At 38.7% G+C, this 22,709-nt stretch overlaps 6 protein-coding genes across 11 annotated transcripts; all 6 read left to right on the forward strand.

Annotated features, from left to right (window-relative positions):
* The first annotated feature begins 123 nt into the window (after positions 1-123).
* On the forward strand, positions 124-17,444 carry LOC108877161 (uncharacterized). Of its 3 annotated transcripts, XM_018667116.2 has the most exons (5): positions 321-447; positions 554-1,255; positions 1,365-1,493; positions 1,590-1,633; positions 1,875-2,911. In XM_018667116.2, the coding sequence occupies exons 1-5, from the start codon at positions 393-395 to the stop codon at positions 1,992-1,994; spliced, it is 1,050 nt and encodes a 349-aa protein (XP_018522632.2). In that variant the 5' UTR covers positions 321-392; the 3' UTR covers positions 1,995-2,911. The 3 variants fall into 3 exon arrangements, with proteins under 3 accessions (XP_050925059.1, XP_018522632.2, XP_050925058.1); XM_051069101.1 differs by lacking the exon at positions 321-447 and having other exon boundaries at positions 454-1,255; XM_051069102.1 differs by lacking the exons at positions 1,365-1,493; positions 1,590-1,633; positions 1,875-2,911 and adding an exon at positions 17,307-17,444 and having other exon boundaries at positions 124-447.
* LOC108877163 (uncharacterized) lies at positions 5,012-6,488 on the forward strand. The gene is made up of 5 exons (XM_018667119.1): positions 5,012-5,066; positions 5,217-5,921; positions 6,047-6,172; positions 6,251-6,282; positions 6,369-6,488. Exons 1-5 carry the CDS (start codon positions 5,012-5,014, stop codon positions 6,486-6,488), a joined length of 1,038 nt encoding a protein of 345 aa, XP_018522635.1.
* LOC108877164 (uncharacterized) lies at positions 8,069-10,399 on the forward strand. Of its 3 annotated transcripts, XM_051069103.1 has the most exons (6): positions 8,069-8,187; positions 8,285-8,533; positions 8,627-8,992; positions 9,101-9,226; positions 9,315-9,358; positions 9,477-10,399. In XM_051069103.1, exons 1-6 carry the CDS (start codon positions 8,133-8,135, stop codon positions 9,594-9,596), a joined length of 960 nt encoding a protein of 319 aa, XP_050925060.1. In that variant the 5' UTR covers positions 8,069-8,132; the 3' UTR covers positions 9,597-10,399. The 3 variants fall into 3 exon arrangements, with proteins under 3 accessions (XP_050925060.1, XP_018522637.1, XP_018522636.1); XM_018667121.2 differs by having other exon boundaries at positions 8,285-8,992; positions 9,477-10,397; XM_018667120.2 differs by lacking the exon at positions 9,101-9,226 and having other exon boundaries at positions 8,285-8,992; positions 9,477-10,397.
* LOC108877162 (V-set and immunoglobulin domain-containing protein 1) lies at positions 11,916-13,931 on the forward strand. The gene is made up of 5 exons (XM_018667117.2): positions 11,916-12,016; positions 12,148-12,852; positions 12,966-13,088; positions 13,171-13,214; positions 13,328-13,931. Exons 1-5 carry the CDS (start codon positions 11,959-11,961, stop codon positions 13,445-13,447), a joined length of 1,050 nt encoding a protein of 349 aa, XP_018522633.1. The 5' UTR covers positions 11,916-11,958; the 3' UTR covers positions 13,448-13,931.
* On the forward strand, positions 16,365-18,024 carry LOC108877158 (uncharacterized). Of its 2 annotated transcripts, XM_018667114.2 has the most exons (5): positions 16,365-16,456; positions 16,605-17,306; positions 17,431-17,550; positions 17,626-17,669; positions 17,798-18,024. In XM_018667114.2, the coding sequence occupies exons 1-5, from the start codon at positions 16,402-16,404 to the stop codon at positions 17,921-17,923; spliced, it is 1,047 nt and encodes a 348-aa protein (XP_018522630.2). In that variant the 5' UTR covers positions 16,365-16,401; the 3' UTR covers positions 17,924-18,024. The 2 variants fall into 2 exon arrangements, with proteins under 2 accessions (XP_018522630.2, XP_050925061.1); XM_051069104.1 differs by lacking the exon at positions 17,431-17,550.
* Positions 18,025-18,474: 450 nt separating this feature from the next.
* LOC108877159 (uncharacterized) lies at positions 18,475-22,660 on the forward strand. The gene is given in 8 exon segments (XM_018667115.2): positions 18,475-18,525; positions 19,170-19,178; positions 20,964-21,015; positions 21,123-21,229; positions 21,231-21,480; positions 21,585-21,932; positions 22,161-22,286; positions 22,366-22,660. Coding segments are annotated over 8 exon segments (1,092 nt in total). The 3' UTR covers positions 22,515-22,660.
* The last annotated feature ends 49 nt before the right edge of the window (positions 22,661-22,709 follow it).

The following is a 22,709-nucleotide window of genomic DNA, read 5'->3' on the forward strand; positions in this document are numbered from 1 at the left end:
TTCCATTGTAACTTTCTATCATGTCTCTATCGTGTTCTTCCCAAATTTAGTCTAATTTAATGACGTTTGTTGTTGGTGCGAGGCAGTAATTATCTGTTTAAAAGGACTTATAACGATCAAGTTTAATTTTTGATCTCATTTCTTTTTGATGCAACACAAGTTATACACTGATTTCTAAGTGCTTCAAAATCTAACGCTAACATGAGAAACCATTGTGTTCTTCATGTACCTCTCACCTCGTGATTCTGCTCAAGGAACCAAATTACACTGTAGGTGGCAGTGAACTTGTGATCATGTTTCCTATATGTCACTTCAGACTGGCCAATCACACACAGCCTTGTCACTCAAAAGAAGGGAAAAGAACAAGATTCTCTGCACTCAATTTCAGCACAATGACATCTGCACAGTTTGTCCTCTATCTGACATGTTTGTTCTTGGGGAGAATGGGTGAGTTATGATGAGTTTTCTGATTGCAGTTTTAATCTTTTAAAGTATATGGCCATGTGTCATGTGATCATAATGTGCATTTGCTTTTTCTCTCATTTCTCCTCAGGTCAGGTGACTAATCAGAAATTCTCTGTTCATCAAGACACACGTTTTGTATCAGCTAATGTGGGTGAAAGCTTGACTTTACGATGTTTCTATGAAGGGGATGATGTAACAAGGCTTTACTGGTACAAACAAATTCTGGGACAGAAACCAAGGCTCATCTCAACCCTGTATGTCTTTAATAGAAAGGGAAGTTTTCATGATGAATTCAAGAACAATCCACGCTTCACACTGGATATTGGAAAAAGTAAAAATAACTTGAAGATAACAGATCTGCATATTTCAGACTCAGCTACGTACTACTGTGCAACAAGGCTTTCATTAATTATCGAATTTGCAGAAGGAACTATTGTCAATGTAAAGGATTCAGATTTGAACATCCAGGCTTGGGTCCATCAGTCAGAATCTGAGACCATCCAGTCAGGAGGCTCTGTGACTCTCAACTGTACAGTACACACTGGGACCTGTGATGGAGAACACAGTGTTTACTGGTTCAAAAGCTCTGAAGAATCTCATCCAGGACTCATTTACACCCATGGAGACAGGAATGATCAGTGTGAGAGGAAACACAACACACAAACACAAACCTGTGTCTACAACTTGCCAATGAAGAACCTGAGTCTTTCTCATGCTGGGACCTACTACTGTGCTGTTGCCTCATGTGGACACATACTGTTTGGAAATGGGACTAAGCTGGATATTGAGGGTGAGTCACTTCCATTATATAAACAGTAATTCCTACTCCCTTATCAAACCTACGATGAAAACAGAAAAACATACTAAAAGCTCTGTTTCTGATGTTTGGCACTCTGCAGGTGAGATGGACTCTCTTGTCTTGGTGTATGTCTTGAGTGGAGCTCTGACAGTCACCACCATCCTGGTTATTTTACTGGCTCTCTTAATTTACAAGATGAACAAAACACACAGCTTGAAATCGGGGACAGGTAACAGATACTGCTGATCTTATCTTGTATCTGACAGCTTGTATTTACTGAATTTGGCTTATCATTTAAATTGTTGCTTATGTGTTTCAAAACCAGAGTCGCAAGCAAGATCTTCATTCCCCTCCACAGCAGAAGCAGAGGTAAATTTAATTTGTTTAGATTAGCTATTAAAATTATTATCCAATCCCCTTGTTATTTGGTACATTCATCTGCGTGTACCTGGGGTGTGTCTGGGTCTTGAAATTACCTGGTGAATATGCACTGCATCTTTTTTTTTTTTTTTTTTTTTTTTTTTACTGGTTTTCACTTGTTTTTCTAGAAATTGTTCTGATTCTTATTAGGATCCATATTGTGATCTGCTTTTCCATATTTTGCTACCAGGGTTACCAAGACGCACACAACCTCCATTATGCTGCTTTAAGTATTGACCTGCCCAACAGATCAAGAAGACAGAGGAACAACACCAAAGATGAATGTGTGTACTCCAGTGTTAGGCAGTAGAATGTTACCTTTTTACTTTGTGAATAAGATGGCACATTCTTGGAATCTCTTTCAGTGTGCAATGTACATTTATATGTAGATCTTAAAATAAATAATATTAATATTATATCTTAATATTTTTGCTGTGTAGAGTTTCAAATATAGATATGTGTCCAAGAGCAGCTGATGAAAGAAAAAAATAATATGGACTCAAAAATGCCATCTACTTTTTGTCTCTGGGAATGTCAGTATAAAATTTAAGCCAAGCAGTTTCTATCACATCACACTGATGATCACAGCCACATGTCTACCTGTATCAAAAATAAAAATGCCAGACTTGAGATGAAAGACAGAAGATGTTGTGTTCAGTTCCCCAGTGTTTTGGATGGAGACACTGGGGGAGAACAGTTGCAAACACATGATCCTGAGAATTATTAGTGGACACAATTCTTCTGTGTGAAATGTTTTCAACATGACGGCATCCAACACTGATTTACACTGCAATAGTGATAGTGTAGAATACTTGAGAAGTGACAAATTTGATGTGCATGTGAACATGGAGGTTTTTGTGGATCTTTTGCGACAGTCTGGTTCTGACAGTGCACATCATTCGTTCAATGAAAGATCACAGGTATAACAGATACCTGCTGCTTTCAGATGGCTGTAAAGAGAGTCACCAGTGTCTATTTTGTATGTGTGTGTCTGTGTGACCAAAATATTATGGAACAAAAATGCACTGAGCAGGTAGTGGATCATGACAGGCACACTCTCTCTCGGCACCAGGATTTCCTCACACTGTGCCACATGGTGAGTAATTGTAGTCGAAGAAATAACCTCAGTACTCCACAGAAAATACAAGTTCACTGGTGTAGTGCTGTGAGAACCATGACAGAAACAAATGGTATTTGGTCTTCTATGTGCACTGCGTGTCAAATAATAAAGCAGATCTAGTCATTGAATACTCGTGTGCTTTTGTTCTGCAAATGGTATCTCTGACACATCATGCTTTATGGGTTATATACTACTGTGTGAACTGAAGAAAGAATGTGACAGAACTCATCCATGTCCATTACCATACCAGAGAAAGATCCCAGAAATAGAATTAAAGATAATAATAATCCAGCACATGTGACTTGCTTATGGGGATTAATAAGCCTCAGATCCTGCTCTGGGAGCCCCAGCAGGAAAGAACTGAAAATGTTTTGTGAAATGAATCTGTAGAGCTAAAGCTCAAACAGTGTTGTCTGGAGCATATACTGAAGCCCTGTCTGCTATCATTATCTGGTGGACAACACTTTGCCTGTGCATGGTAAACAGTACAGGGTCTATAACCCAAATGTGCTGGTTTGAAAGGATTCATCCATTTTGCGGAGGAATTCACAAGAGCCATGGTCTGTGACAGGACTATAACCTATCCAGATGAGTAAGTATTTGCTTGGCTATAACAGCAAGCTAACACAGCAACACTATATGCTAGCTAGTTAACTTTGTATATTTTGCAAAGCTTGAGATCCACCACTCATGTTTACAGTGACCCTCTACAACAGCAAATTAGTAAATTACGCATTTTAGCGTAAGTTTACAGTCTTCAGAAATATTAAAAGAACTATGTAGCGCAGAACTGTTGCTGGTGGGACTGTTTGTGCTCAGACCACAGATTTCCCCCATTGTTTTATTAGATCCCTTTTCAGGTGTGACTATTTCTAAATCACTGAAGGAGAATCATTTTTAGTGACTGTTCTTACAGCATTTATAAAAAGTAATTTTTGCATCATGATATACCATTATAAGTTAGTTTACCATATAGTCTAAGGGTGTATATATGGCCTTTGGATATGATTATTAATATATGGGCTCTGAATATGATTTCTTTTTTTTTTTTTAAAGAAAGAAAACATAGCCAGCATTAGCAATAACAGCTGGCTATAGAGTGATAGCGGTCTAGAAGCTCAGCAGCAAACGTAATTCCTTTATTCACTGAGAGCTGTCACCAGGAGTGGAGAGCAGCAGCAATGTTAACTTTTTTGTTTCTATTTCACTTTTCTTCTTCTAACCAGCTAGCCCTGGCCCATTCAGTCTCATAATACTACTTTGCAATAGCGAGTCACTTTAGAGTCATGACAACATGACAGGATGATGAAGTAGCGCTGCCCAGAGTGCATAATAAAACCTTGTCTTGTAAACACAACAATGTCTGAAGCTCTTGGGAAGGACCATTGTTAATGCTAATGTTGGCTATGTAGTAATAGCTAAAATGTACATATATAGCACCTTTAAGGAAGTAGCTGAATTCCTCACTCAGAGTCTACTCCTTGGTATATAATATGGTCTAATGGTATAATAACTTATGAAAAAAGTGGTTGTTATTCCATTCACAGATAATTAAAACAGTTTTGTGTATCATCAAATGTTAACAATATATCAGTGTTGATTATAATTGGGCCTGTCTATGCCACAGTCACTCTGAAACCAGTTAGCACTGTGGTTCTTGGCAGGATGTAAGGGTATGTGAACTCTCCCATACTGTAGATTCTCTTTAAGACAAAGACCACTTAAACATCCCAAAACTGTTTCTTTTTCAGATAATGTGTGCTGAAACAGTAATAAGGGAAACTGGTAACAAACATTGACAATGCACTCAATTCTTTTTGTGTAAAACTGCTTTTTATATAATGTCAAAATACTCAAATTTCTTTATAGTATAATTTATTTATCTGCTTGGCATAGTCAAGTCCATTTGTAAAGGTCAGAACTGATACTAGTAATAATACTGAATACATAATAATATTAATAAGATAATTATGTTTCATAGAATATGTAAAAGCAAGATAAGAAGCTGTTATGTTTTTCTTATATCAATTTGATTCTACTCAAGCAACAAATTGACACTGTAGGTGGCAGCGAACATGTGATCATGCTTCCTATATGGGACATGCTGTAGAGTGTCACCTCTGACTGGCCAATCAAATAAAGTCCTGTCTCTTTAGAGTGGGCAGAGTAACGACCTGTCTTTCATTTGACATGGTAGTTTGAGCACGATGACACCTGCACAGTTTGTCCTCTATGTGATGTGCTTGTTCTTGGGGAAAATGGGTGAGTTGTGTTTTTTTAGTTTACATTTATATCTTTCAGAGTTGATGGACATTTCTCATTATCTTGCTTTAAATCATACATGTGTTGATTAAAATATACTTTCTGCTATATGAAAATTGTGCATTGGCTTTGTCTTTCTTTTCACTTTAGCTCAGATGAAAGATCTGAAATTCTCCTCATCTGTTCGCCAAGAGAGACATTTTATATCCACTAATGTTGGTAACACGGTGACTTTGAGATGTTTCTATGAAGGTGATCCTGTAAGGCTTTACTGGTATAAGCAAACTCTGGGACTGGAACCAAGGCTCATCTCTACATTCTACAAGTATGAAAGAAATGGCACTTTTTATAATGAATTCAAGAGCAATTCACGCTTCACACTGGAAACTGGAGATGGTAAAAATCACCTGAAGATATCAGATTTACGTATTTCAGACTCAGGTACTTACTACTGTGCAAGTAGCTATACATTTATTTTTGAATTTGCGAAGGGTGCTACTGTCAGTGTAAAGGGTTCAGATTTGAACATCCAGGCTTTGGTCCGTCAGTCAGAATCTGAGACCATCCAGCCAGGAGGCTCTGTGACTCTCAACTGTACAGTACACACTGGGACCTGTGATGGAGAACACAGTGTTTACTGGTTCAAAAGCTCTGAAGAATCTCATCCAGGACTCATTTACACCCATGGAGACAGGAATGATCAGTGTGAGAGGAAACCCAACACACAAACACACACCTGTGTCTACAACTTGCCAATGAAGAACCTGAGTCTTTCTCATGCTGGGACCTACTACTGTGCTGTTGCCTCATGTGGACACATACTGTTTGGAAATGGGACCAAGCTGGACATTGAACGTAAGTAACTTTAAACAAGAGGTCGTCTAATATGATGATCTGTGATAGGTACATCTTGTCTTAGATGAGCACAGGGGAAGAAAAGCTTAAAGTTCTATAATGTCTTCTAACTTCTGGATTTGCAGATGAGGTGGAATCTCTTGTATTGGTGTATGTCTTGAGTGGAGCTCTGACATTCACTACTATCTTCAGTGTGTTATCAGCTTTCTTAGCATTCAAACTGAACAAGAGAAACCGTCAACAATCTACAGGTAAGATTGCATCTTACCGCTCTTATTTAGAAAGAATGTCCTTTAGATGATAACTTTTTCCTGTTTTTTCCAAAACAGAACCTCAAGTAAGATTTTCTTCAAATTCAGAGGTAAGTTGTAAGTTATGATTGACACACGTTAATAGCACGCTTCATGTCTGTCAGGTCTACTATTGTGATTTATATTTGGTAACCAGGGTTTCCAAGATGAGGACAACCTCCATTATGCTGCTTTAGGGGAAACCAAGGTTAAAGGATCAAGACGACAGAGGAACACCACAAAGAATGAATGTGTGTACTCCACTGTAAAGCAGTAGAATTGGATTTTGGATGTTGCATTTCTGCTTTGTAAGTAAAACAAACATTTCTTACTGTCTCTTTTAAGAGGCAATGTAGATTTATGTATAGATTTTGTTTTTAAATATCCTCTTATATCTTAATAAGGACAGTCAAAAGTTATTTCCCTTTGGTAACATTTGGTCATGTTCATATTTAGGAATTCCTGCTGTCTTTGTAGTTTCTGTTTGTGTAGTTTCAATCAGGATGTCTCCACTGTAGTACTTAATTTTTCTTTCAAAGTAACTGATGTTTGCATGATTTTAGCTGAGAAGAATTAATTATTTTTGTGATCAAACTGTATGTCTATGTAAATAAGTGTTTTCTATTTCATCCTCAATTGTTTGAAAGATGCTATATGTAAGTTTACCAGCTGTTTACTTACCAGTGTAGAGGAAACATTGCGAATTCAGCATCCAACGTTTGTGTCTTTATTCACCAAGAGCTGTCCCTACTTCTATTTCCATCACTTATTTCTATCACTTCTTTTCCTATAATGAAGTTAGCATGCTAACTAGCTAGCCTAGGCCTGTCTGTCATCTCGTAACACTAGTTTGCAAGTTAAAGTTGCGTCCACTCTGCCGTCAGTCCATCATGAGGGGATGCTGACCATAGCTATTTAACTTCTGGTCCACAGGTTCTCTGCCCCTAAGTTCTCCTGGTTTTCTTAAACCAGAATCTCTTCCTACTGGTTGTGAACAAACAAGGTGTTGGCTCTGACTCCTTTGCTTGTGCTGTGAACACTGATGAAGTTTAAGTGGTGTCTGTTGTGATTACTCCACAGGCAAACCCATCAAAACATGTTTTTCCACTTCCAGTACACTTTTATGGGCTTGTGAAAACAGTTGAGGATTTCCTCTTACCAGATCTAAGAGCTACTTGAAATGAACTGCCATCTACAGGCAAAAATTATGTCTTTAGCCATGCTAACAGAACAGCTCTGTGGCAATGTTGGTCAGTCTGTCAGTCCATCACTTTGGTCCAGACTCAAAAATCTCAAGAGAAGATGGTTAGACTGCCATGAAATTTTACAAACAGACACGGTCCTCAAAGGTTGAAACCACCTGACTACAGCCTGTCTAGCACCACCAGCAGGTCAAAGTGTTCACTGATACAGTTAAGTACAGCCACTTATTGTCTTGTTGATTTCTTGTGTGTGTGTGTGTGTGTGTGTGTATGTTAAGTTCGAATTGGTCATTAGCATGCTAAAATGCTAAACCAAGATAGTGAACATGCAAACTATGATTAGTTAATTGCCAAAGGTGTAACATGACCAGGTATGTTGTTTTTACTGTTAACATTACAGAGAAACTACACAGTGATTAAAAAAAATAACTGCTTAAGACTGTAACCACACAACCTACAGGTTATCGTGAATACAAACCTGTGGTTGTTAATTTTGCAATAAATCTAAAGCTAATTCAAAGATGACGAGTCTTTATGTTCTTCATATATCTCTCACCATGTAATTCTTCTCAGAAACTAAACTTGACACCATGGGTGGCAATGAACATGTGACCAAGTTTCCAAATTAGGACATACAGTGTCACTTCAGACTGGCCAATCAAACACAGTCCTGTCTATGAAAAGTAAAGACAAGTTCAAGATTCTTTCCACTCAGCACGATGACATCTGCACAGTTTGTCCTCTATCTTACGTGTTTGTTCTTGGGGAAAATGGGTGAGTTGTGTTCTTCTGATTGCAGTTTGAATCTTTTAAAGTGTATGGTCATGTTTTCATGTGATCAAAATGTGCATTCACTTTCATTTAATTTCAGCCCAAATGACTGAGGTGAAATTCTCTTCATCTGTTCGTCAAGATACACGTTTTATATCAGTTAAAACTGGAGACAACTTGACTTTGCACTGTTTCCGTGAGGGTGATGTTGCTTCAAGGTATTACTGGTATAAACAGACTCTGGGCCAAAAACTAAGACTCATCTCTTCCTTCTACAAGTTTGACAAAAATGGAACTTTTCATGATGAATTCAAGAAAGACACACGCCTCACACTGGATACTGGAGTCGGTAAAAATCATTTGAAGATAACAGATCTGCATATTTCAGACTCAGCCACTTACTACTGTGCAAGTAGTTATTCATACAAGTTTGTATTTGCAGAGGGCACTACTGTCAGTGTAAAGGATTTAGGTTTGAACATCCAGGCTTTGGTCCATCAGTCAGAATCTGAGACCATCCAGCCAGGAGGCTCTGTGACTCTCAACTGTACAGTACACACTGGGACCTGTGATGGAGAACACAGTGTTTACTGGTTCAAAAGCTCTGAAGAATCTCATCCAGGACTCATTTACACCCATGGAGACAGGAATGATCAGTGTGAGAGGAAACACAACACACAAACACACACCTGTGTCTACAACTTGCCAATGAAAAACCTGAGTCTTTCTCATGCTGGGACCTACTACTGTGCTGTTGCCTCATGTGGACACATACTGTTTGGATATGGCACCAAGCTGGACATTGAGGGTGAGTCACTTTCTAGCAGATGTTGTCATGTCTTTTTCAGTTGTAATATTCAACATTAAAACTAACAGCTAAGACCTGTAATATCTCCTGGTATCTCACTCACTACAGTTGAAGGAGGCTCTCTTGTCTTGGTGTATTTCTTGAGTGGAGCTTTGGCATTTACCACCATCCTGAGTGTTTTACTGACTTTCTTAATATGTTTCATCAACAAGAGAGACAGCTGCAAATGTGCAGGTAGTGCACTGCTAATTTTTTTTATCGCTCATAGTGTGTACTCACTCAGCACAGCATTACAGCTAGAACACTTCTGAATCTTTTTCAGAGTCTCATGCAAGATCACCAGCCCCCTCTACAATGAATACAGAGGTATTTTTGTTCACCATTCAACACTATTCAAACATTTAAAAAGTGCAACTTATTAAAAACCCTTTTTACCTACTTCAGTTACTAAATGGGGATTTTCTGGTTTGTATTTTATTATCAGGCTCAGGAAAATGAAGAAAACATCCATTACGCAGCTTTAAGGGAACACAGGGTCGACAGGTCTAGAAGACAGAGGAACAACACCAAGGCTGACTGCGTGTACTCAAGAATAAAGCTGTAGAGCTGTTTCTTTGTAACAAGACACACCTTTTATCCGTGTTTCTAAGCAGCCTTAAAAGACACTGAGGTTGTGATATCAATATTTTCTACTTGTGACTATGCTTCTTTAGATATAATTTACTGTTTTTGTTGAATCATGTTAAACTTTGTCACTGGGGCAGAAAAATCAAGAGTCTGACACAAACGGTGACTGTGTTTGATAAAAGAAGAGAGGAAACAGAGGAAGAGAGAGTAGTATGACAGAGAAAGCTACAGTATGATATGGTATAAGGTATGACAGATAAAGCAGGTACAGCACTACAAAATCATAAATCTTAAGGAAACTGACAGCCAAGACAAACAACGTTTTCAGAGTCACCTGCCTATAGACATATCAACTAAATAGGATAAGAGCTTATACATAAGAGCTTTTCTGCCTGCTCTGTTCAATGGATTGAAGCAGGCGGGGCTCAGTTGGAAAAAAAATATGTATCTGTGCATTAATCTGAATTTTGCAATATCTGAATCAGAGTCTGACAGTAGTTGTTGGGTTGTTTGCTCATACTGTCAGGACACTGTTGATCAAATGTGATCAAACCACTCCCACAAAATCCTGATGAAACAGATCAGCTGTTTGTGTGTGCTAAACTCCTCATGATAACACCTAAGGATATAATCTTCTGAATTCTAACTTTGATAGTTGCTTATAAATGTTACATCCTATAGAGATGATGGGCTTTATATACGGTGTGATAACTTTGCATAGTTTGAATTTTGTGCAGTAGTAATAAATATGGGTGAAGTATGAGCAAAACCTTCTGCCTGTGAGCCTTACTTTATTTACCAGGTTTTACATAAAACCCTCAGGCAGGTAATGAGTTCATTTCATCTACTGTATGTGCTGAGAAGAGATGAGGTGCACCCCCACCCTTCCAGCCAGTGACTATGACCTCAACTCTGTGTCACTTTAAAAAACGTATCTTGCTGTTATTCTTGCCATTGTGGTGGAAGTGACTTCAGTTGATACAATACAATGTGAAAGAAAAATCAAAACTGACTACAGCCATGCTAGCAGCTGTGTACTTAAGGCCAACTGGTGTGCTGCTAACACTGGCAGCTAACATGCTAACAGTGAAAATGTTTAACAGGTATAATGATGACCACTGTCTCCATCTTAGTGTAGCGTTTTAGACAAATCACCTGTTTGTCACACAACAAACAGAACACCTGAGGTAGAGAAGTACATTTTCCTCTGTGTGATAAAAAGCACTGCAGCTGTTTCTAACTCAGTGTTTGAGGCAGGAAATGAAGGGAATGCCAGTAATGTAATGTCTGTAGTTTAACCTATATAGAGCTGGTTAGACCTAACTGACACAATTAACATTGACTAAGTTTTAACCTCATTATGAAATGCACATCAAAAATATTTGAGATTCAGTTTTGGTTTTTTTTTTAAAGACAGCAGCCTAACAAAAACAACAAAGTGAGTTTGGTTCATCAGTGAAATAGCCACGAGGGCACAGTGTTACAGTGAGAATGTCTATAGTTATTCATATATTCGTAGTTTTTAAAACTACTGCTATTGCTGACAAAGTTGAGGAGCCTTGATGTTCTTTATATACTTCTCCTCATGCAAAGTTTCTCATGAAAGAAACATGACACTAGGCGGCAGTGAACATGTGACCACGTTTCCTTCAGTATGAAGGACGTACATAGTTACTTCTGGTTAGCCAATCAAACACAGTCTTGTCTGTGAAGAGAGTGAAAAGTATCAAGACTCTTCACTCAACACAGCAACCTGAGCACCATGACGCCTGCACAGTTTGTCTTTTATCTGATTATCTGTTTGTTCTTGAGGGAAATGGGTGAGTTGTGTCTTTGTGACTCCAGTTTCTCTTTAAAAAAAAAAACAAAAAACGCACAGTGCCCTTTCACTTCTAATAATTTCAGAATGAATGTGTTTAAGTTCTATCACATAGAGGTAAATGTGCATCATTTTTTGTTCTTTGTTAGGTGGTAAATGCTGTCTTGCTAATTGTTGCCATGCCATGTTACTAGGCAGGATGTTGCTAAATTATCATGCCTGCATTTAGTCAATACAGCATCAATGGATGATCACTCCATTGTCAAAAGAGCAACCCTGAACTATTCTCTGCTGTGCATATCAAGGTCCTTCATTCTTCAGTGACTTCAGAGGTGAGAAGAGTCTTTAAGTGCTTCAGATATCTCTCGCCATGTGCTTCTTCTTATAGAAAAGAATCAACATCATTGGTAGTAGTGAACATGTGATCAGTTTTGTCTTTGTTGCCCAATCAGCACAAGTCTTATCTCTGAAGAGTAAAGAATGTAACGGGGTCTGTGTCATTCAACACGACAATTTCAACATGATGACATCTCCAAAGTTTTTTTTCTGTCTGACTTGTTTGTTCTTAGGAAAACTGGGTGAGTTGTGCTTTTTTTTTTTAACCAATTTGTTATAGTGTTTAGTCAGTTCTAACAGGAGGGTTTCTTTCTCTGATTACGAACAAAGTTCTGTCGCATAAAATTAATTGCAAATTTGCTTTTCACTTCAGCTCTGATGAGCAATTTCATCCAGTCCACAACTGTTCATCAAGACACTGCATTTATATCAGCTAATGTTGGAGACAACTTGACTTTGAGATGTTTCTATGACAGTGATGCTGTAAAGTATTACTGGTATAAACAAACACTCGGACAGAAGCTACAACTTATCTCTAATGCCTATAAGTTTGATAAAAGTGTCAATTTTCATGATGAATTCAAGGACAATCCACGCTTCACACTGGAAACCAATGCTGGTATGAATCACCTAAAAATCTCAGATGTACAACCTTCAGACTCAGCCACTTACTACTGTGCAAGAGATTATTTATTTATGTTTGAATTTGCGGAAGGAACTATTGTCAGTGTAAAGGGTTCAGGTTTGAACATCCAGGCTTTGGTCCATCAGTCAGAATCTGAGACCATCCAGCCAGGAGGCTCTGTGACTCTCAACTGTACAGTACACACTGGGACCTGTGATGGAGAACACAGTGTTTACTGGTTCAAAAGCTCTGAAGAATCTCATCCAGGACTCATTTACACCCATGGAGACAGGAATGATCAGTGTGAGAGGAAACCCAACACACAAACACACACCTGTGTCTACAACTTGCCAATGAAGAACCTGAATCTTTCTCATGCTGGGACCTACTACTGTGCTGTTGCCTCATGTGGACACATACTGTTTGGAAATGGAACCAAGCTGGACATTGAAGGTGAGTCACTTTATAGCATAATTCTTCTTTTTAGAAGTATATTATTCCCACTTTAAACTTAGGATGAACACTGCTAAAAGCTCTGTAATGTCCTCTGGTGTCTGATTTTGTAGATGAAGACTCTCCTGTCTCTGTGCATTTCCTGGGTGGAGCTGTCACATTTACCACCATTCTAAGTGTTTTACTGGCTTTCTCAGTGTGTGTGATAAACAACGGAAGAAGCTGCCTTTGTACAGGTAACTGGTATTTTCTGTGGAGTATATTGTGTATTTGTTGAAACTGACATGATAAAAAGGAGGGTTTCCTTCTGTTTTTCAGAGTCTTCTGCAAGATTTTCTGATCCCTCCGAACTCAACACAGAGGTACTTTCTTCTTAGATCAAAATAATATATCACAGTTTTTTTTAGCAATACATTTTTTGAGGTTTTCATTTCCGTCATGGATTGCATTGTAATTCACCCCTGTTCCTTACCAGGACTCCCAAAATGAAGACAATCTCTATTACAATGTTGTAAGGGAGAACAAGATCAACAGGAGAAGACGACAGAAGGACGACACCTGCAGTGAATGTGTGTACTTCAGTGTGAGGCAGTAGAGCTGAGCAATGTTCATCTTTTATCTCTGTGTGACAGAACGTGACCTAATGTTGACTCTTTCAAAATGTAACGTGGATGTTGTAAAGTTTTGTAAACATGATTTCACTTAAATATGATGAAGTCCAGCTTTCCAATAAACTCATCAAACAAGCTACAACACATGAAATGCAATGAACTATGAACTGCCATTCAAACAAAGATCTACAGCCTGTGAAAGCAAAACCTGTGCCACTGATGGTCCAGTCATAAAGTCATCAGAAACAGGCCATTCCTATTAGTAGTGCTGATTGTGCGTCACAAAGAAAGAGCTATCAGCATCGGTTTAATGCTTACATGTGGTCAGCAGTGTAAAGATCAAATCTCTGTATGGGTTTATGAGGACTGGTGATGTTTATTTTAAAGATGATCTGTAACATTTTTGTCTTTGTATATATGTGAATTCATCTCATTTTACAGTAGATCAGAATAAATTCTTTCTGCTTATCTTTGAGTGCAACTTTAATCAGCACAAATTACATGATGTTATATGGCAAGCAACTTGTGTCACTTACTTTCAGCATGAGAATTTGTGTGTGTGTGTGTGTGTGTGTGTGTGTGTGTTCCCACAAACCACAAAATGTTTTCTGCTAGTGTGGTGGACTGTTCTCATGAATGCTCATGAAAGATTTTAAAAACACACACATACATACAAACCAGTGATAGGGAGTTTCAAAGGATCAGTTTTCAGAGAGATCAAGGAGGAAGACTTAATATTCAGTTTAGATTAGAGGAAAAACAAAGGTGCTTTTGGATCAAACACTGCAGAGGCTGGAAGGTCTCGTACAACAAATTAGTCTTGGACATCAGGAGTTAATTAGTCAGAGCTTTATGGCTTTAATCCTTCAGATTTGTGTCCTGATTTAGGTGTAGACGTAGGTTTTCTGTGGAGGCTACAGGAAGTATTCAGATCTAATCTGCTGTGACTGTGTTGTCTTGTAGATGCATTTTTTTTTAAATGTTCAGAACAAGCATACAACTAGAATTACTGCTTTTTGATTGCATGCCTCCAATCAACCAGTCCAGTTACAGTAAGCATGGTCACACTCTCCCCTGTTAAAAGTGTTGCAAAACATTATAATGGTTACAGTGCTAACAGTGAAATAACCTTTGACCTTTTGGACATATGTTATTACTTGTCGTGTTGTCCAATTAGACATTTGTGTTAAAGTTTGTCATTATTAGTTAAGAATTCTTGAGTTATGGCCAAATGGTTTTTGAGGTACACTGACCTTGACCTTTGACCTTTGACCACCAAATTCTAATCAGTTCATCCTGTAGTGCAAGTGGATGTTTGTGCCAAAGTAATGAAACTCCCTTGAGTTGTTCCTCACATATCATATTCACAAGAATGGGATAGATGTGAGGTCACAAGGACCTTGACCTTTGACCTTTCATTCCTGAGTCCAATTGAACATTTGTGCCAAATTTGAAGGCATTCCTTGTGGCATTCACTGAGATACTGTGTTCACATGATAGAAGAAGGAAGGGCGCATAGACAGACAATTCACAAACATAATGCTCCTGGCAAGGGCTGTCACCGGTGCAGAGGCATAAATACAATATACTCCTACACACAGGAACAACAAAAACTGAGACAGTTACGTACTGTGGCTTCTCATCACTTCAAGATGATTCCAAAGGCACAATGCAGAATGCACAATGAGGCAAAAAAAAAAGAACCACAGAGTAACAGCTACAGGCTTAAAGGAATCATGGGTGCAGGAAAACATATCTGTCCTAAAGCCTATAAATCATGGTGCATGGAGCACAGTGTCCACGTTAGGGCACCATGGAGGAAGCTGATGTTTGAAGCAGCTTAACACTCCATATCACTAGGAAAGATGTACAATGGGGCACCCTGGTAGTCAAGTGGTGCTTGTTGATGGCTGAAACAGACCCTGTTGACTAGATCCTTCTCATAATGGATCCTGGCAGTAATGACTGTTTGATGCTCATCAGTTGCAGGTTTTCCCCCTGGGCCATAATGACCTCTGTCATTCTTGACTGACTTGTCAAAGGTACTGTCACCACACAGCTCTGGAATCAGACACAAAATCCATCAGGCAACCATTTGCTACTCCTTCACTGACACTCACAATTTTGATATTTGGCTAACAAAAATGGCACTCCAAGTTTTTCACCCTCGCCTTCAGGGGTTGACAAGCGTGCTCCAAGAGAGTCAAACCAACATTCCACCGATTTGGATTTCATCATCCAAAAGTGTGGTAACTTTGCCTAGTACCTCAGCTTCCTCAGTGCAATGGCAGTCACTATCATGCAATTGCTAGCAGAGGCTCAGCTAGGGCTAGCTGATGATTTCCACAGTTGGTCCTCATCTTTCTTGGGTTTCATGGCTGAAGAAAACTGTACGTCAATCACAACACGGCAGGAAACCTTGCAAGGAGTAAAAAAAGGACCAATACAGAGAGATGCCTATTGAACTCAGAGAGAGATTACTTCAAAGCATATTTAAAGATTAGAACTTCAAGGGATTTAAGTGGAAGTTAACGTGTACTCCCCTCCATCACTGAGCCACATATTGGATGATCAGCAATTCCAAGTAAGTTGTTCTCTTTTGAAAGCCTTTTCTGTACAAAAGAAACCAAATATTAACCAAACACGTAGAATATAACCCATCAGTGAGATCAGTGTGGTGTTACACTCTGAGTACTCCTTATATTTTGGTGAATTTAAATCTAATACTAAGTTGAGGAGCAACCATGTTCTTCATAGATCTCTCATCATGTAAATCTTCTCAGAGACTGAACTTGAAACTATGCTTGACAGTGAACATGTGATCATGTTTCCATAACAGGACATAGTCTCTTCAGATTGGCCAATCAAACACAGTCTTGTCTGTGAAGAGGGAGACAAGACCAAGACTCTTTTCACTCAAGTCAGCTATTTGAACACGATGACATCTCCAAAGTTTGTTTTATATCTGACATGTTTGTTCTTGTGCAAAGCGGGTGAGTAGTTTTTTTTTTTTTTGTAGCTCCAACTTTTAGAGTGTATGGTCACTCTTAATGTCTTTGCTTCTTTTTTTTCCTAATGTTTTCAGTATAATATACTTATTATGATGAATTAATTTTGTTTTTGTCTCTCCTGTCACTTCAGCTCTGATGGCTAATCTATCCTCATCTATTCGTCAAGAGAAAGATTTTATAGCAGCTTCTGTTGGTGAAAGTATAATTTTGGAATGTTCCTATGACAGTAATGTGGTAGCTAGGTATTACTGGTATAAGCAAACTTTGGGGCAGAAACCAAGGCTCATCTCTAGTTTCTACTCATATGATAAAAATGGCACCTTTTATAATGAATGCAAGAACAATCCACGCTTCACACTGGAGACTGGAAATGGTAAAAATCACTTGAGGATCTCAGATTTACGCACGTCAGATTCAGCGACTTATTACTGCGCAAATAGCTTTTCAATAACATTTGAATTTGCAGAGGGCACTTCTGTCAGTGTAAAGGATTTAGGTTTGAACATCCAGGCTTTGGTCCATCAGTCAGAATCTGAGACCATCCAGCCAGGAGGCTCTGTGACTCTCAACTGTACAGTACACACTGGGACCTGTGATGGAGAACACAGTGTTTACTGGTTCAAAAGCTCTGAAGAATCTCATCCAGGACTCATTTACACCCATGGAGACAGGAATGATCAGTGTGAGAGGAAACCCAACACACAAACACACACCTGTGTCTACAACTTGCCAATGAAAAACCTGAGTCTTTCTCATGCTGGGACCTACTACTGTGCTGTTGCCTCATGTGGACACATACTGTTTGGAAATGGGACTAAGCTGGATATTGAAGGTGAGTAACGTTCTAGCAGCAATTGTTTCATCTGATAAATAGTTAGGATTACTCCCTGATTAAACATATGAACACAGACTAAAAAGCTGCTCTGTAATCTCTCCTCATCTCTGGCTCTCTGCAGATGAGAACTCTCTCGTCTTGGTGTATGTCTTGAGCAGCGCCTTGGCATTCACCATCATCCTGAGTGTTTTACTGACTTTCTTACTGTACATAAGAAAGAGAAACAGCTGCCAGTGTACAGGTAAATTGTGGAGTTTGTATCTGCAGTGTGTAATTACTGAATACACCATTATAGAAATTTTCCACTGTTTTTCAGAATCTCAAGCAAGATTTACAGCCTCCTCCACAACAAATGCAGAGGTAATTGCAGTCTTATGTTAACATTTGAAATTATTTCTACCACCATGAAAAATAATTCTGTTGAAACAGTTTTTTAAATGAATGTCACATTCCATATTTTGATTTATTGTTTCATATTTCATTGCCAGAGTTGTAAAAATGAAGAAAACCTCCATTACGCTGCTTTAAGGGTAAAAAAGGCTGACAGATCTAGAAGACTGAGGGATGACACACAGGAGGGATGTGTGTACTCCAGTGTAAAGCACATGACATGACTTCAATTCTGTTGCCTTCTGTGTAATTTCACATGTAATTTTACCAAATGATTGATGCAAAGCTTAACCTTGCCATAAACTAATTAAAGAACCTCCTCCAATGACAACATATAAAGATTTGAAGATTCAGTGTGCTGTGTATTCTTATAACTGTGCTGCTTGTGCTTTTTGCTAATTAACTGAATTACTGTTTCATGACTGAAACCCTTTGCTATTAACGGTGCAGTATCCATACTGGAAATGTCACTTTTTATTTGAATTTTGATCATGGGAGGAAAAAAAACAGTCTCTGATGACAGGCCTGACTTTAGTATTCACGGTTTGTTCTATAGTGGAAGGGGTTTATAAAATTTTAGGGTGAGGGTAAGGGTGTGTGTATGTGTGCGCACACACAAACCATAAATGTTATCTACCGCTGTTTTGACAAAAATATAAGTTAACAAGGCAGGATTGTTCATTTACGAGAGGCCTATTTGGATCATCTTTTGTCTGTAAAAGTGCTGCAGAAATAAAGGATATTATGATTACGAATTTAAAAAACAGGAGTTCTTATGCGGAGAGATTTACAGTTCTACTCATCTAAGCTGCTCTGTGGATTCCAGGTAAGGGGAGCTCAGATCGCTCTAAGACAGGCCTGATAACATTTGACATTTGCTTCAGATTTGAGAAAAGCACTTCACACTTCACATCAACCGATAAGCCTGCAAAAAATAAAAATCTAATTAATGACACATGTATTTCCCAAACAGAGGAACTTCAATATCTAAGTGAGAGCCTATGTGTATTTACTTCCCCTAATGAAATCTAACTCTATTATTATGTGTCTGACAGGATGATGAGCACTTCATTGACAAAGACTGAGCATAGATGAACTCCACTGTACAGTAAATCATCTCCAGACTATGGCAAACATTAAACAAAACACTCCAATCTTACTAAACAAACAAAAACTTGACCAAACCAAAGTGGGTGTAGCTCTTTAATGAGATCAGTGTGAGAACATACCACACAGCTGAGGATGTCTGTGGTTAAATTATTTTTTTTAACACTTTTTTTTTTTAAACACATGGCAGTTTATGTGGCCGTGAGCATGTGATCGCTTCGTTGATAGGACACCTGGGGTTGGCCAGTCAGTCACAGTCTTGTGTCTGCAGAGAGGAGAAAGGCTGAAAATCATTTTCAGCAAAATGTTGAACACCAATGACGGCTCCAGTATTTGTTTTGTGTCTGATATGTCTATTCTTAGGAAGAACGGGTGAGTTATGTTTTTTGTGACTTTTTCTCATGTCAGTGCTCCTAATTACTTTTTATGTGTTCATCGTGCGAAACCTTGTATCACATTGAACTAACTGTGCATTTACTTTGTCTCTCATTTAACTTAAGCTCAGATCAGGGAGCTGAAATTTGACGTTTTATACCAGACAACTTAACTTTCCACTGTTTCCGTGAAGATGATGTTGCTTCAAGGTATTACTGGTATAAACAGACTCTGGGCCAGAAACCAAGACTCATCTCTACCTTCTACAAGTTTGACAAATTTGAAAAATTGAATCTTTCATGATGAATTCAATAAAGAGCCACACTTCACACTGGATACTGGAGTAGGTAGAAATCACTTAAAAATAAGAGATATGCATATTTCAGACTCAGCTACTTACTACTGTGCAAGTAGCTATACATTTATTTTTGAATTTGCAGAGGGCACTACTGTCAGTGTATATTTCCGAGCTTTGGTCCATCAGTCAGAATCTGAGACCATCCAGTCAGGAGGCTCTGTGACTCTCAACTGTACAGTACACACTGAGACCTGTGATGGAGAACACAGTGTTTACTGGTTCATAAACATTAAGTTCTGTTAAAAGTTCTGCAGTGTTTCTTGTTATCTGGTTCTCTACAGATGAGGTGGAATGGCTTTTCTTGGTGTATTTCTCGAGTGGAGCTGTGGCATTCACCACCTTGCCGAGTGTCGTACTTGCCTCTACAGTATGCAAGATAGCAATAGCAAAACACTTGTGGACACTGTATGTGCAGTATATTATATGATTATATTATTATATTATAGTATATCATGTCCAGAGCTGCCACAATGGTGAGAACCTCAGAGAGAGGGATGACACCTGGACTGAATGTGTGTACTTGAGTGTAAGGCAGCAGAGCTGGACACCTTCTATATTTGTCTCTGTGTAATCAGACATGACCACATTAGTGTCGCTTTAAAGAGGCAATTATGATTTGTAAATATGAGTTTACCTCAGTGCCATGCATGTGAAGCCTCACCCTGCAGTAATCTCATTAAAACAAGTTTTTCCAAAGACATCACATGAAGTGTATGTATGTATGACTTTCACCATCTCTGTGCCACTAGGTTGCAATAGATGTCTATGTTTCTGGTGCCTGGGCATCCACAATTGGAAACTTAAAAAAAAAAAAAGTGTTAAACTAAAAGCGTAGTTCACAGTGGAAGATGTACGACCTGCTAAAGCATGTGCTTTTTCATAAAGCCAAGATTCACAGAAACAGACCACACCTGTCAGTAGCTGTAGTAAACATGGTGACCGCATTCATCCTGCAAACATCTTTTTACAGTTTCCATGTGGTCTGCAGAGTTAAGACAAAATCTATCAATGCTTTTCTAAGGTTTGGTTGATTTCTTCAGCTTCTTCTTCGAGCTACTATAACACTCTGAATGTGAGAAGGTGTATATTTGTGCAACAAACCACAAATGAAAGCACACCTCCGACTGTTCTCAGAAAGCATCTGGGAGGAAGTCACATTTACTTAAAATTACAGAAAAGCTCTGTAGAAGGCCCCATCATTTATATTCAAATAAAACTCTTTGTGGCCAGCAAGGAGAATAGAGACAATTATGGATACCAAAAACAACTTCAGTGTACATATGGGCATGTGATGGTTTAGTTGTAATGGGATAGCAACAGAAAACTCTGACAGATATCTCACAGATGAAGCTAAAACTGTCTGCATGTCCACATACAATAGAGATACACAAGAATTTTATGTGAACTGGCCCTTTACACTCCAGGTCCAGGAGATCAACACCTCACCCGGTTCACATTATGGAACTGGAAAAGAGAGTGTGGTGCAAATTTACTACAGGAAAAAGACTGCAGATTGTGGCATCATTCAATCCTCTCTATAATCAGTGTCTTATTCATGTTCTTTGTTTTTCTGCTTCTTTCAGGTCAAGCACAGTTAAGTGACATCTCCCAGCCTGATTCTTTCAAAGCAGTGGAGCTAGGAGACACAGTTACTATTACATGTCACATTCATAGTCCTGCAAGGCCACATAATGTGGTACAAGCTGACCACTGGGAAGAGACTACAGCCCATATCTGTTGAGCCAGTGGCCACAACAGATAGGTTTTATAATCTGACAACATTTAATAAGGAACCTCACCGTTATTCAGTAAAATATGGCAAAAACAACAATCACCTGAGTATATCTGCAACAACAGGGGAAGACGTTGGAACGTATTACTGTGGGCTGTTGAACGTAAAGGACATTCAGTTTGGATCAGGAACCTTTCTAATGGTCAAAGGTATTCATTCTCTGTAGTTTATCTTCTTAATTGCACCTCAACATCATTGCTGCTGAATATGAGCATAACGCTGACGACTACAGTTCATTTGTTTTTTTCCTAAGGTCTAAAGATGATCAGTGATTCTATCGTCCAGCAGCCAGAGTCTACATCTGTCCAGCCAGGAGACTCTGTGACTCTCAGCTGTTCTGTTCACACTGGTCATTGTGCAGCAGAACACACTAGTGTCATGTGGCTCAAACACTCTGATCACGCTGCTCCAGAAACCATTTACTCCTCTGGAAATAAAAACAACACCTGTCAGAGGACTAAGAAAGACTCTGAAGAAACTACCTGTGTCTACAACCTGCTCCTGAGGAACCTCAGCTCTGATGATGCTGGGACCTACTACTGTGTCGTGACTTCATATGGACAGACACTGTTGGGAAACGGAACCAGGATTAATATTTTCAGTAAGACAGTAACAGACAGTAAGACGATCTGTCTTAAGGCAATGTTTCAGTCAAGAAAATCTTAATGTATCAATAAGCGTTATACTCATAAAAGTAAGAAAATAGTTATAGTTATTCCTTAGTCAAATGTTAGATGAACCCAGAGTAGAGCTACTTTGTAATGCACTTAGTTTTAAGTTGCTCTGGACAAAAGCAAAATAAATGTAATGTCTCCTTATGTCTGGACAGATAACATGGATTTTGGCTGTGTGGTGAATCACAACAGTGGAGGTCTGGCTCTCATCACTATACGGGGTGTTTTACTAGCTTTCTTAATATATGTGATTATTAAAACAGCCACCTGCTGCCATACAGGTAACTGGTATTATTGGTATCTATATTGTCTGTTCACTGAACATAACATTATGTTCTAATGAGGTTTGTTGTTTTTCAGAGTCTAGTGCAGGATTATCAACTCCCCCCACAACCAACGTTGATGCATCTGCTGTCCAACACGCTGCTCTAAAGGAGGACAGATCAGAAAGAGAGAGAGACGACACCTGGAGTGAATGTGTGTACTTTAGTGTGAAGCAGCAGAGCTGAGCATGTTTCCTCTTTGTCTCTGTAAAACAGGACACAGCCTTATTAAAGTAGTTTGCAAAGTATAATTAGGCTTTTCTTTAACTGCTTATTATAAACATTATTTCATCTGGATATGATCACAGTGAAGCCTGACGCTGTAATAAATCATTAAAAAGCTTTTCCAAAGACATTAAGTGCAATGATTTCTACTCTCTG

Source organism: Lates calcarifer, unplaced genomic scaffold (genome assembly GCF_001640805.2).
Source record: "Lates calcarifer isolate ASB-BC8 unplaced genomic scaffold, TLL_Latcal_v3 _unitig_5845_quiver_1310, whole genome shotgun sequence".
Taxonomy (NCBI): domain Eukaryota; kingdom Metazoa; phylum Chordata; class Actinopteri; family Centropomidae; genus Lates; species Lates calcarifer.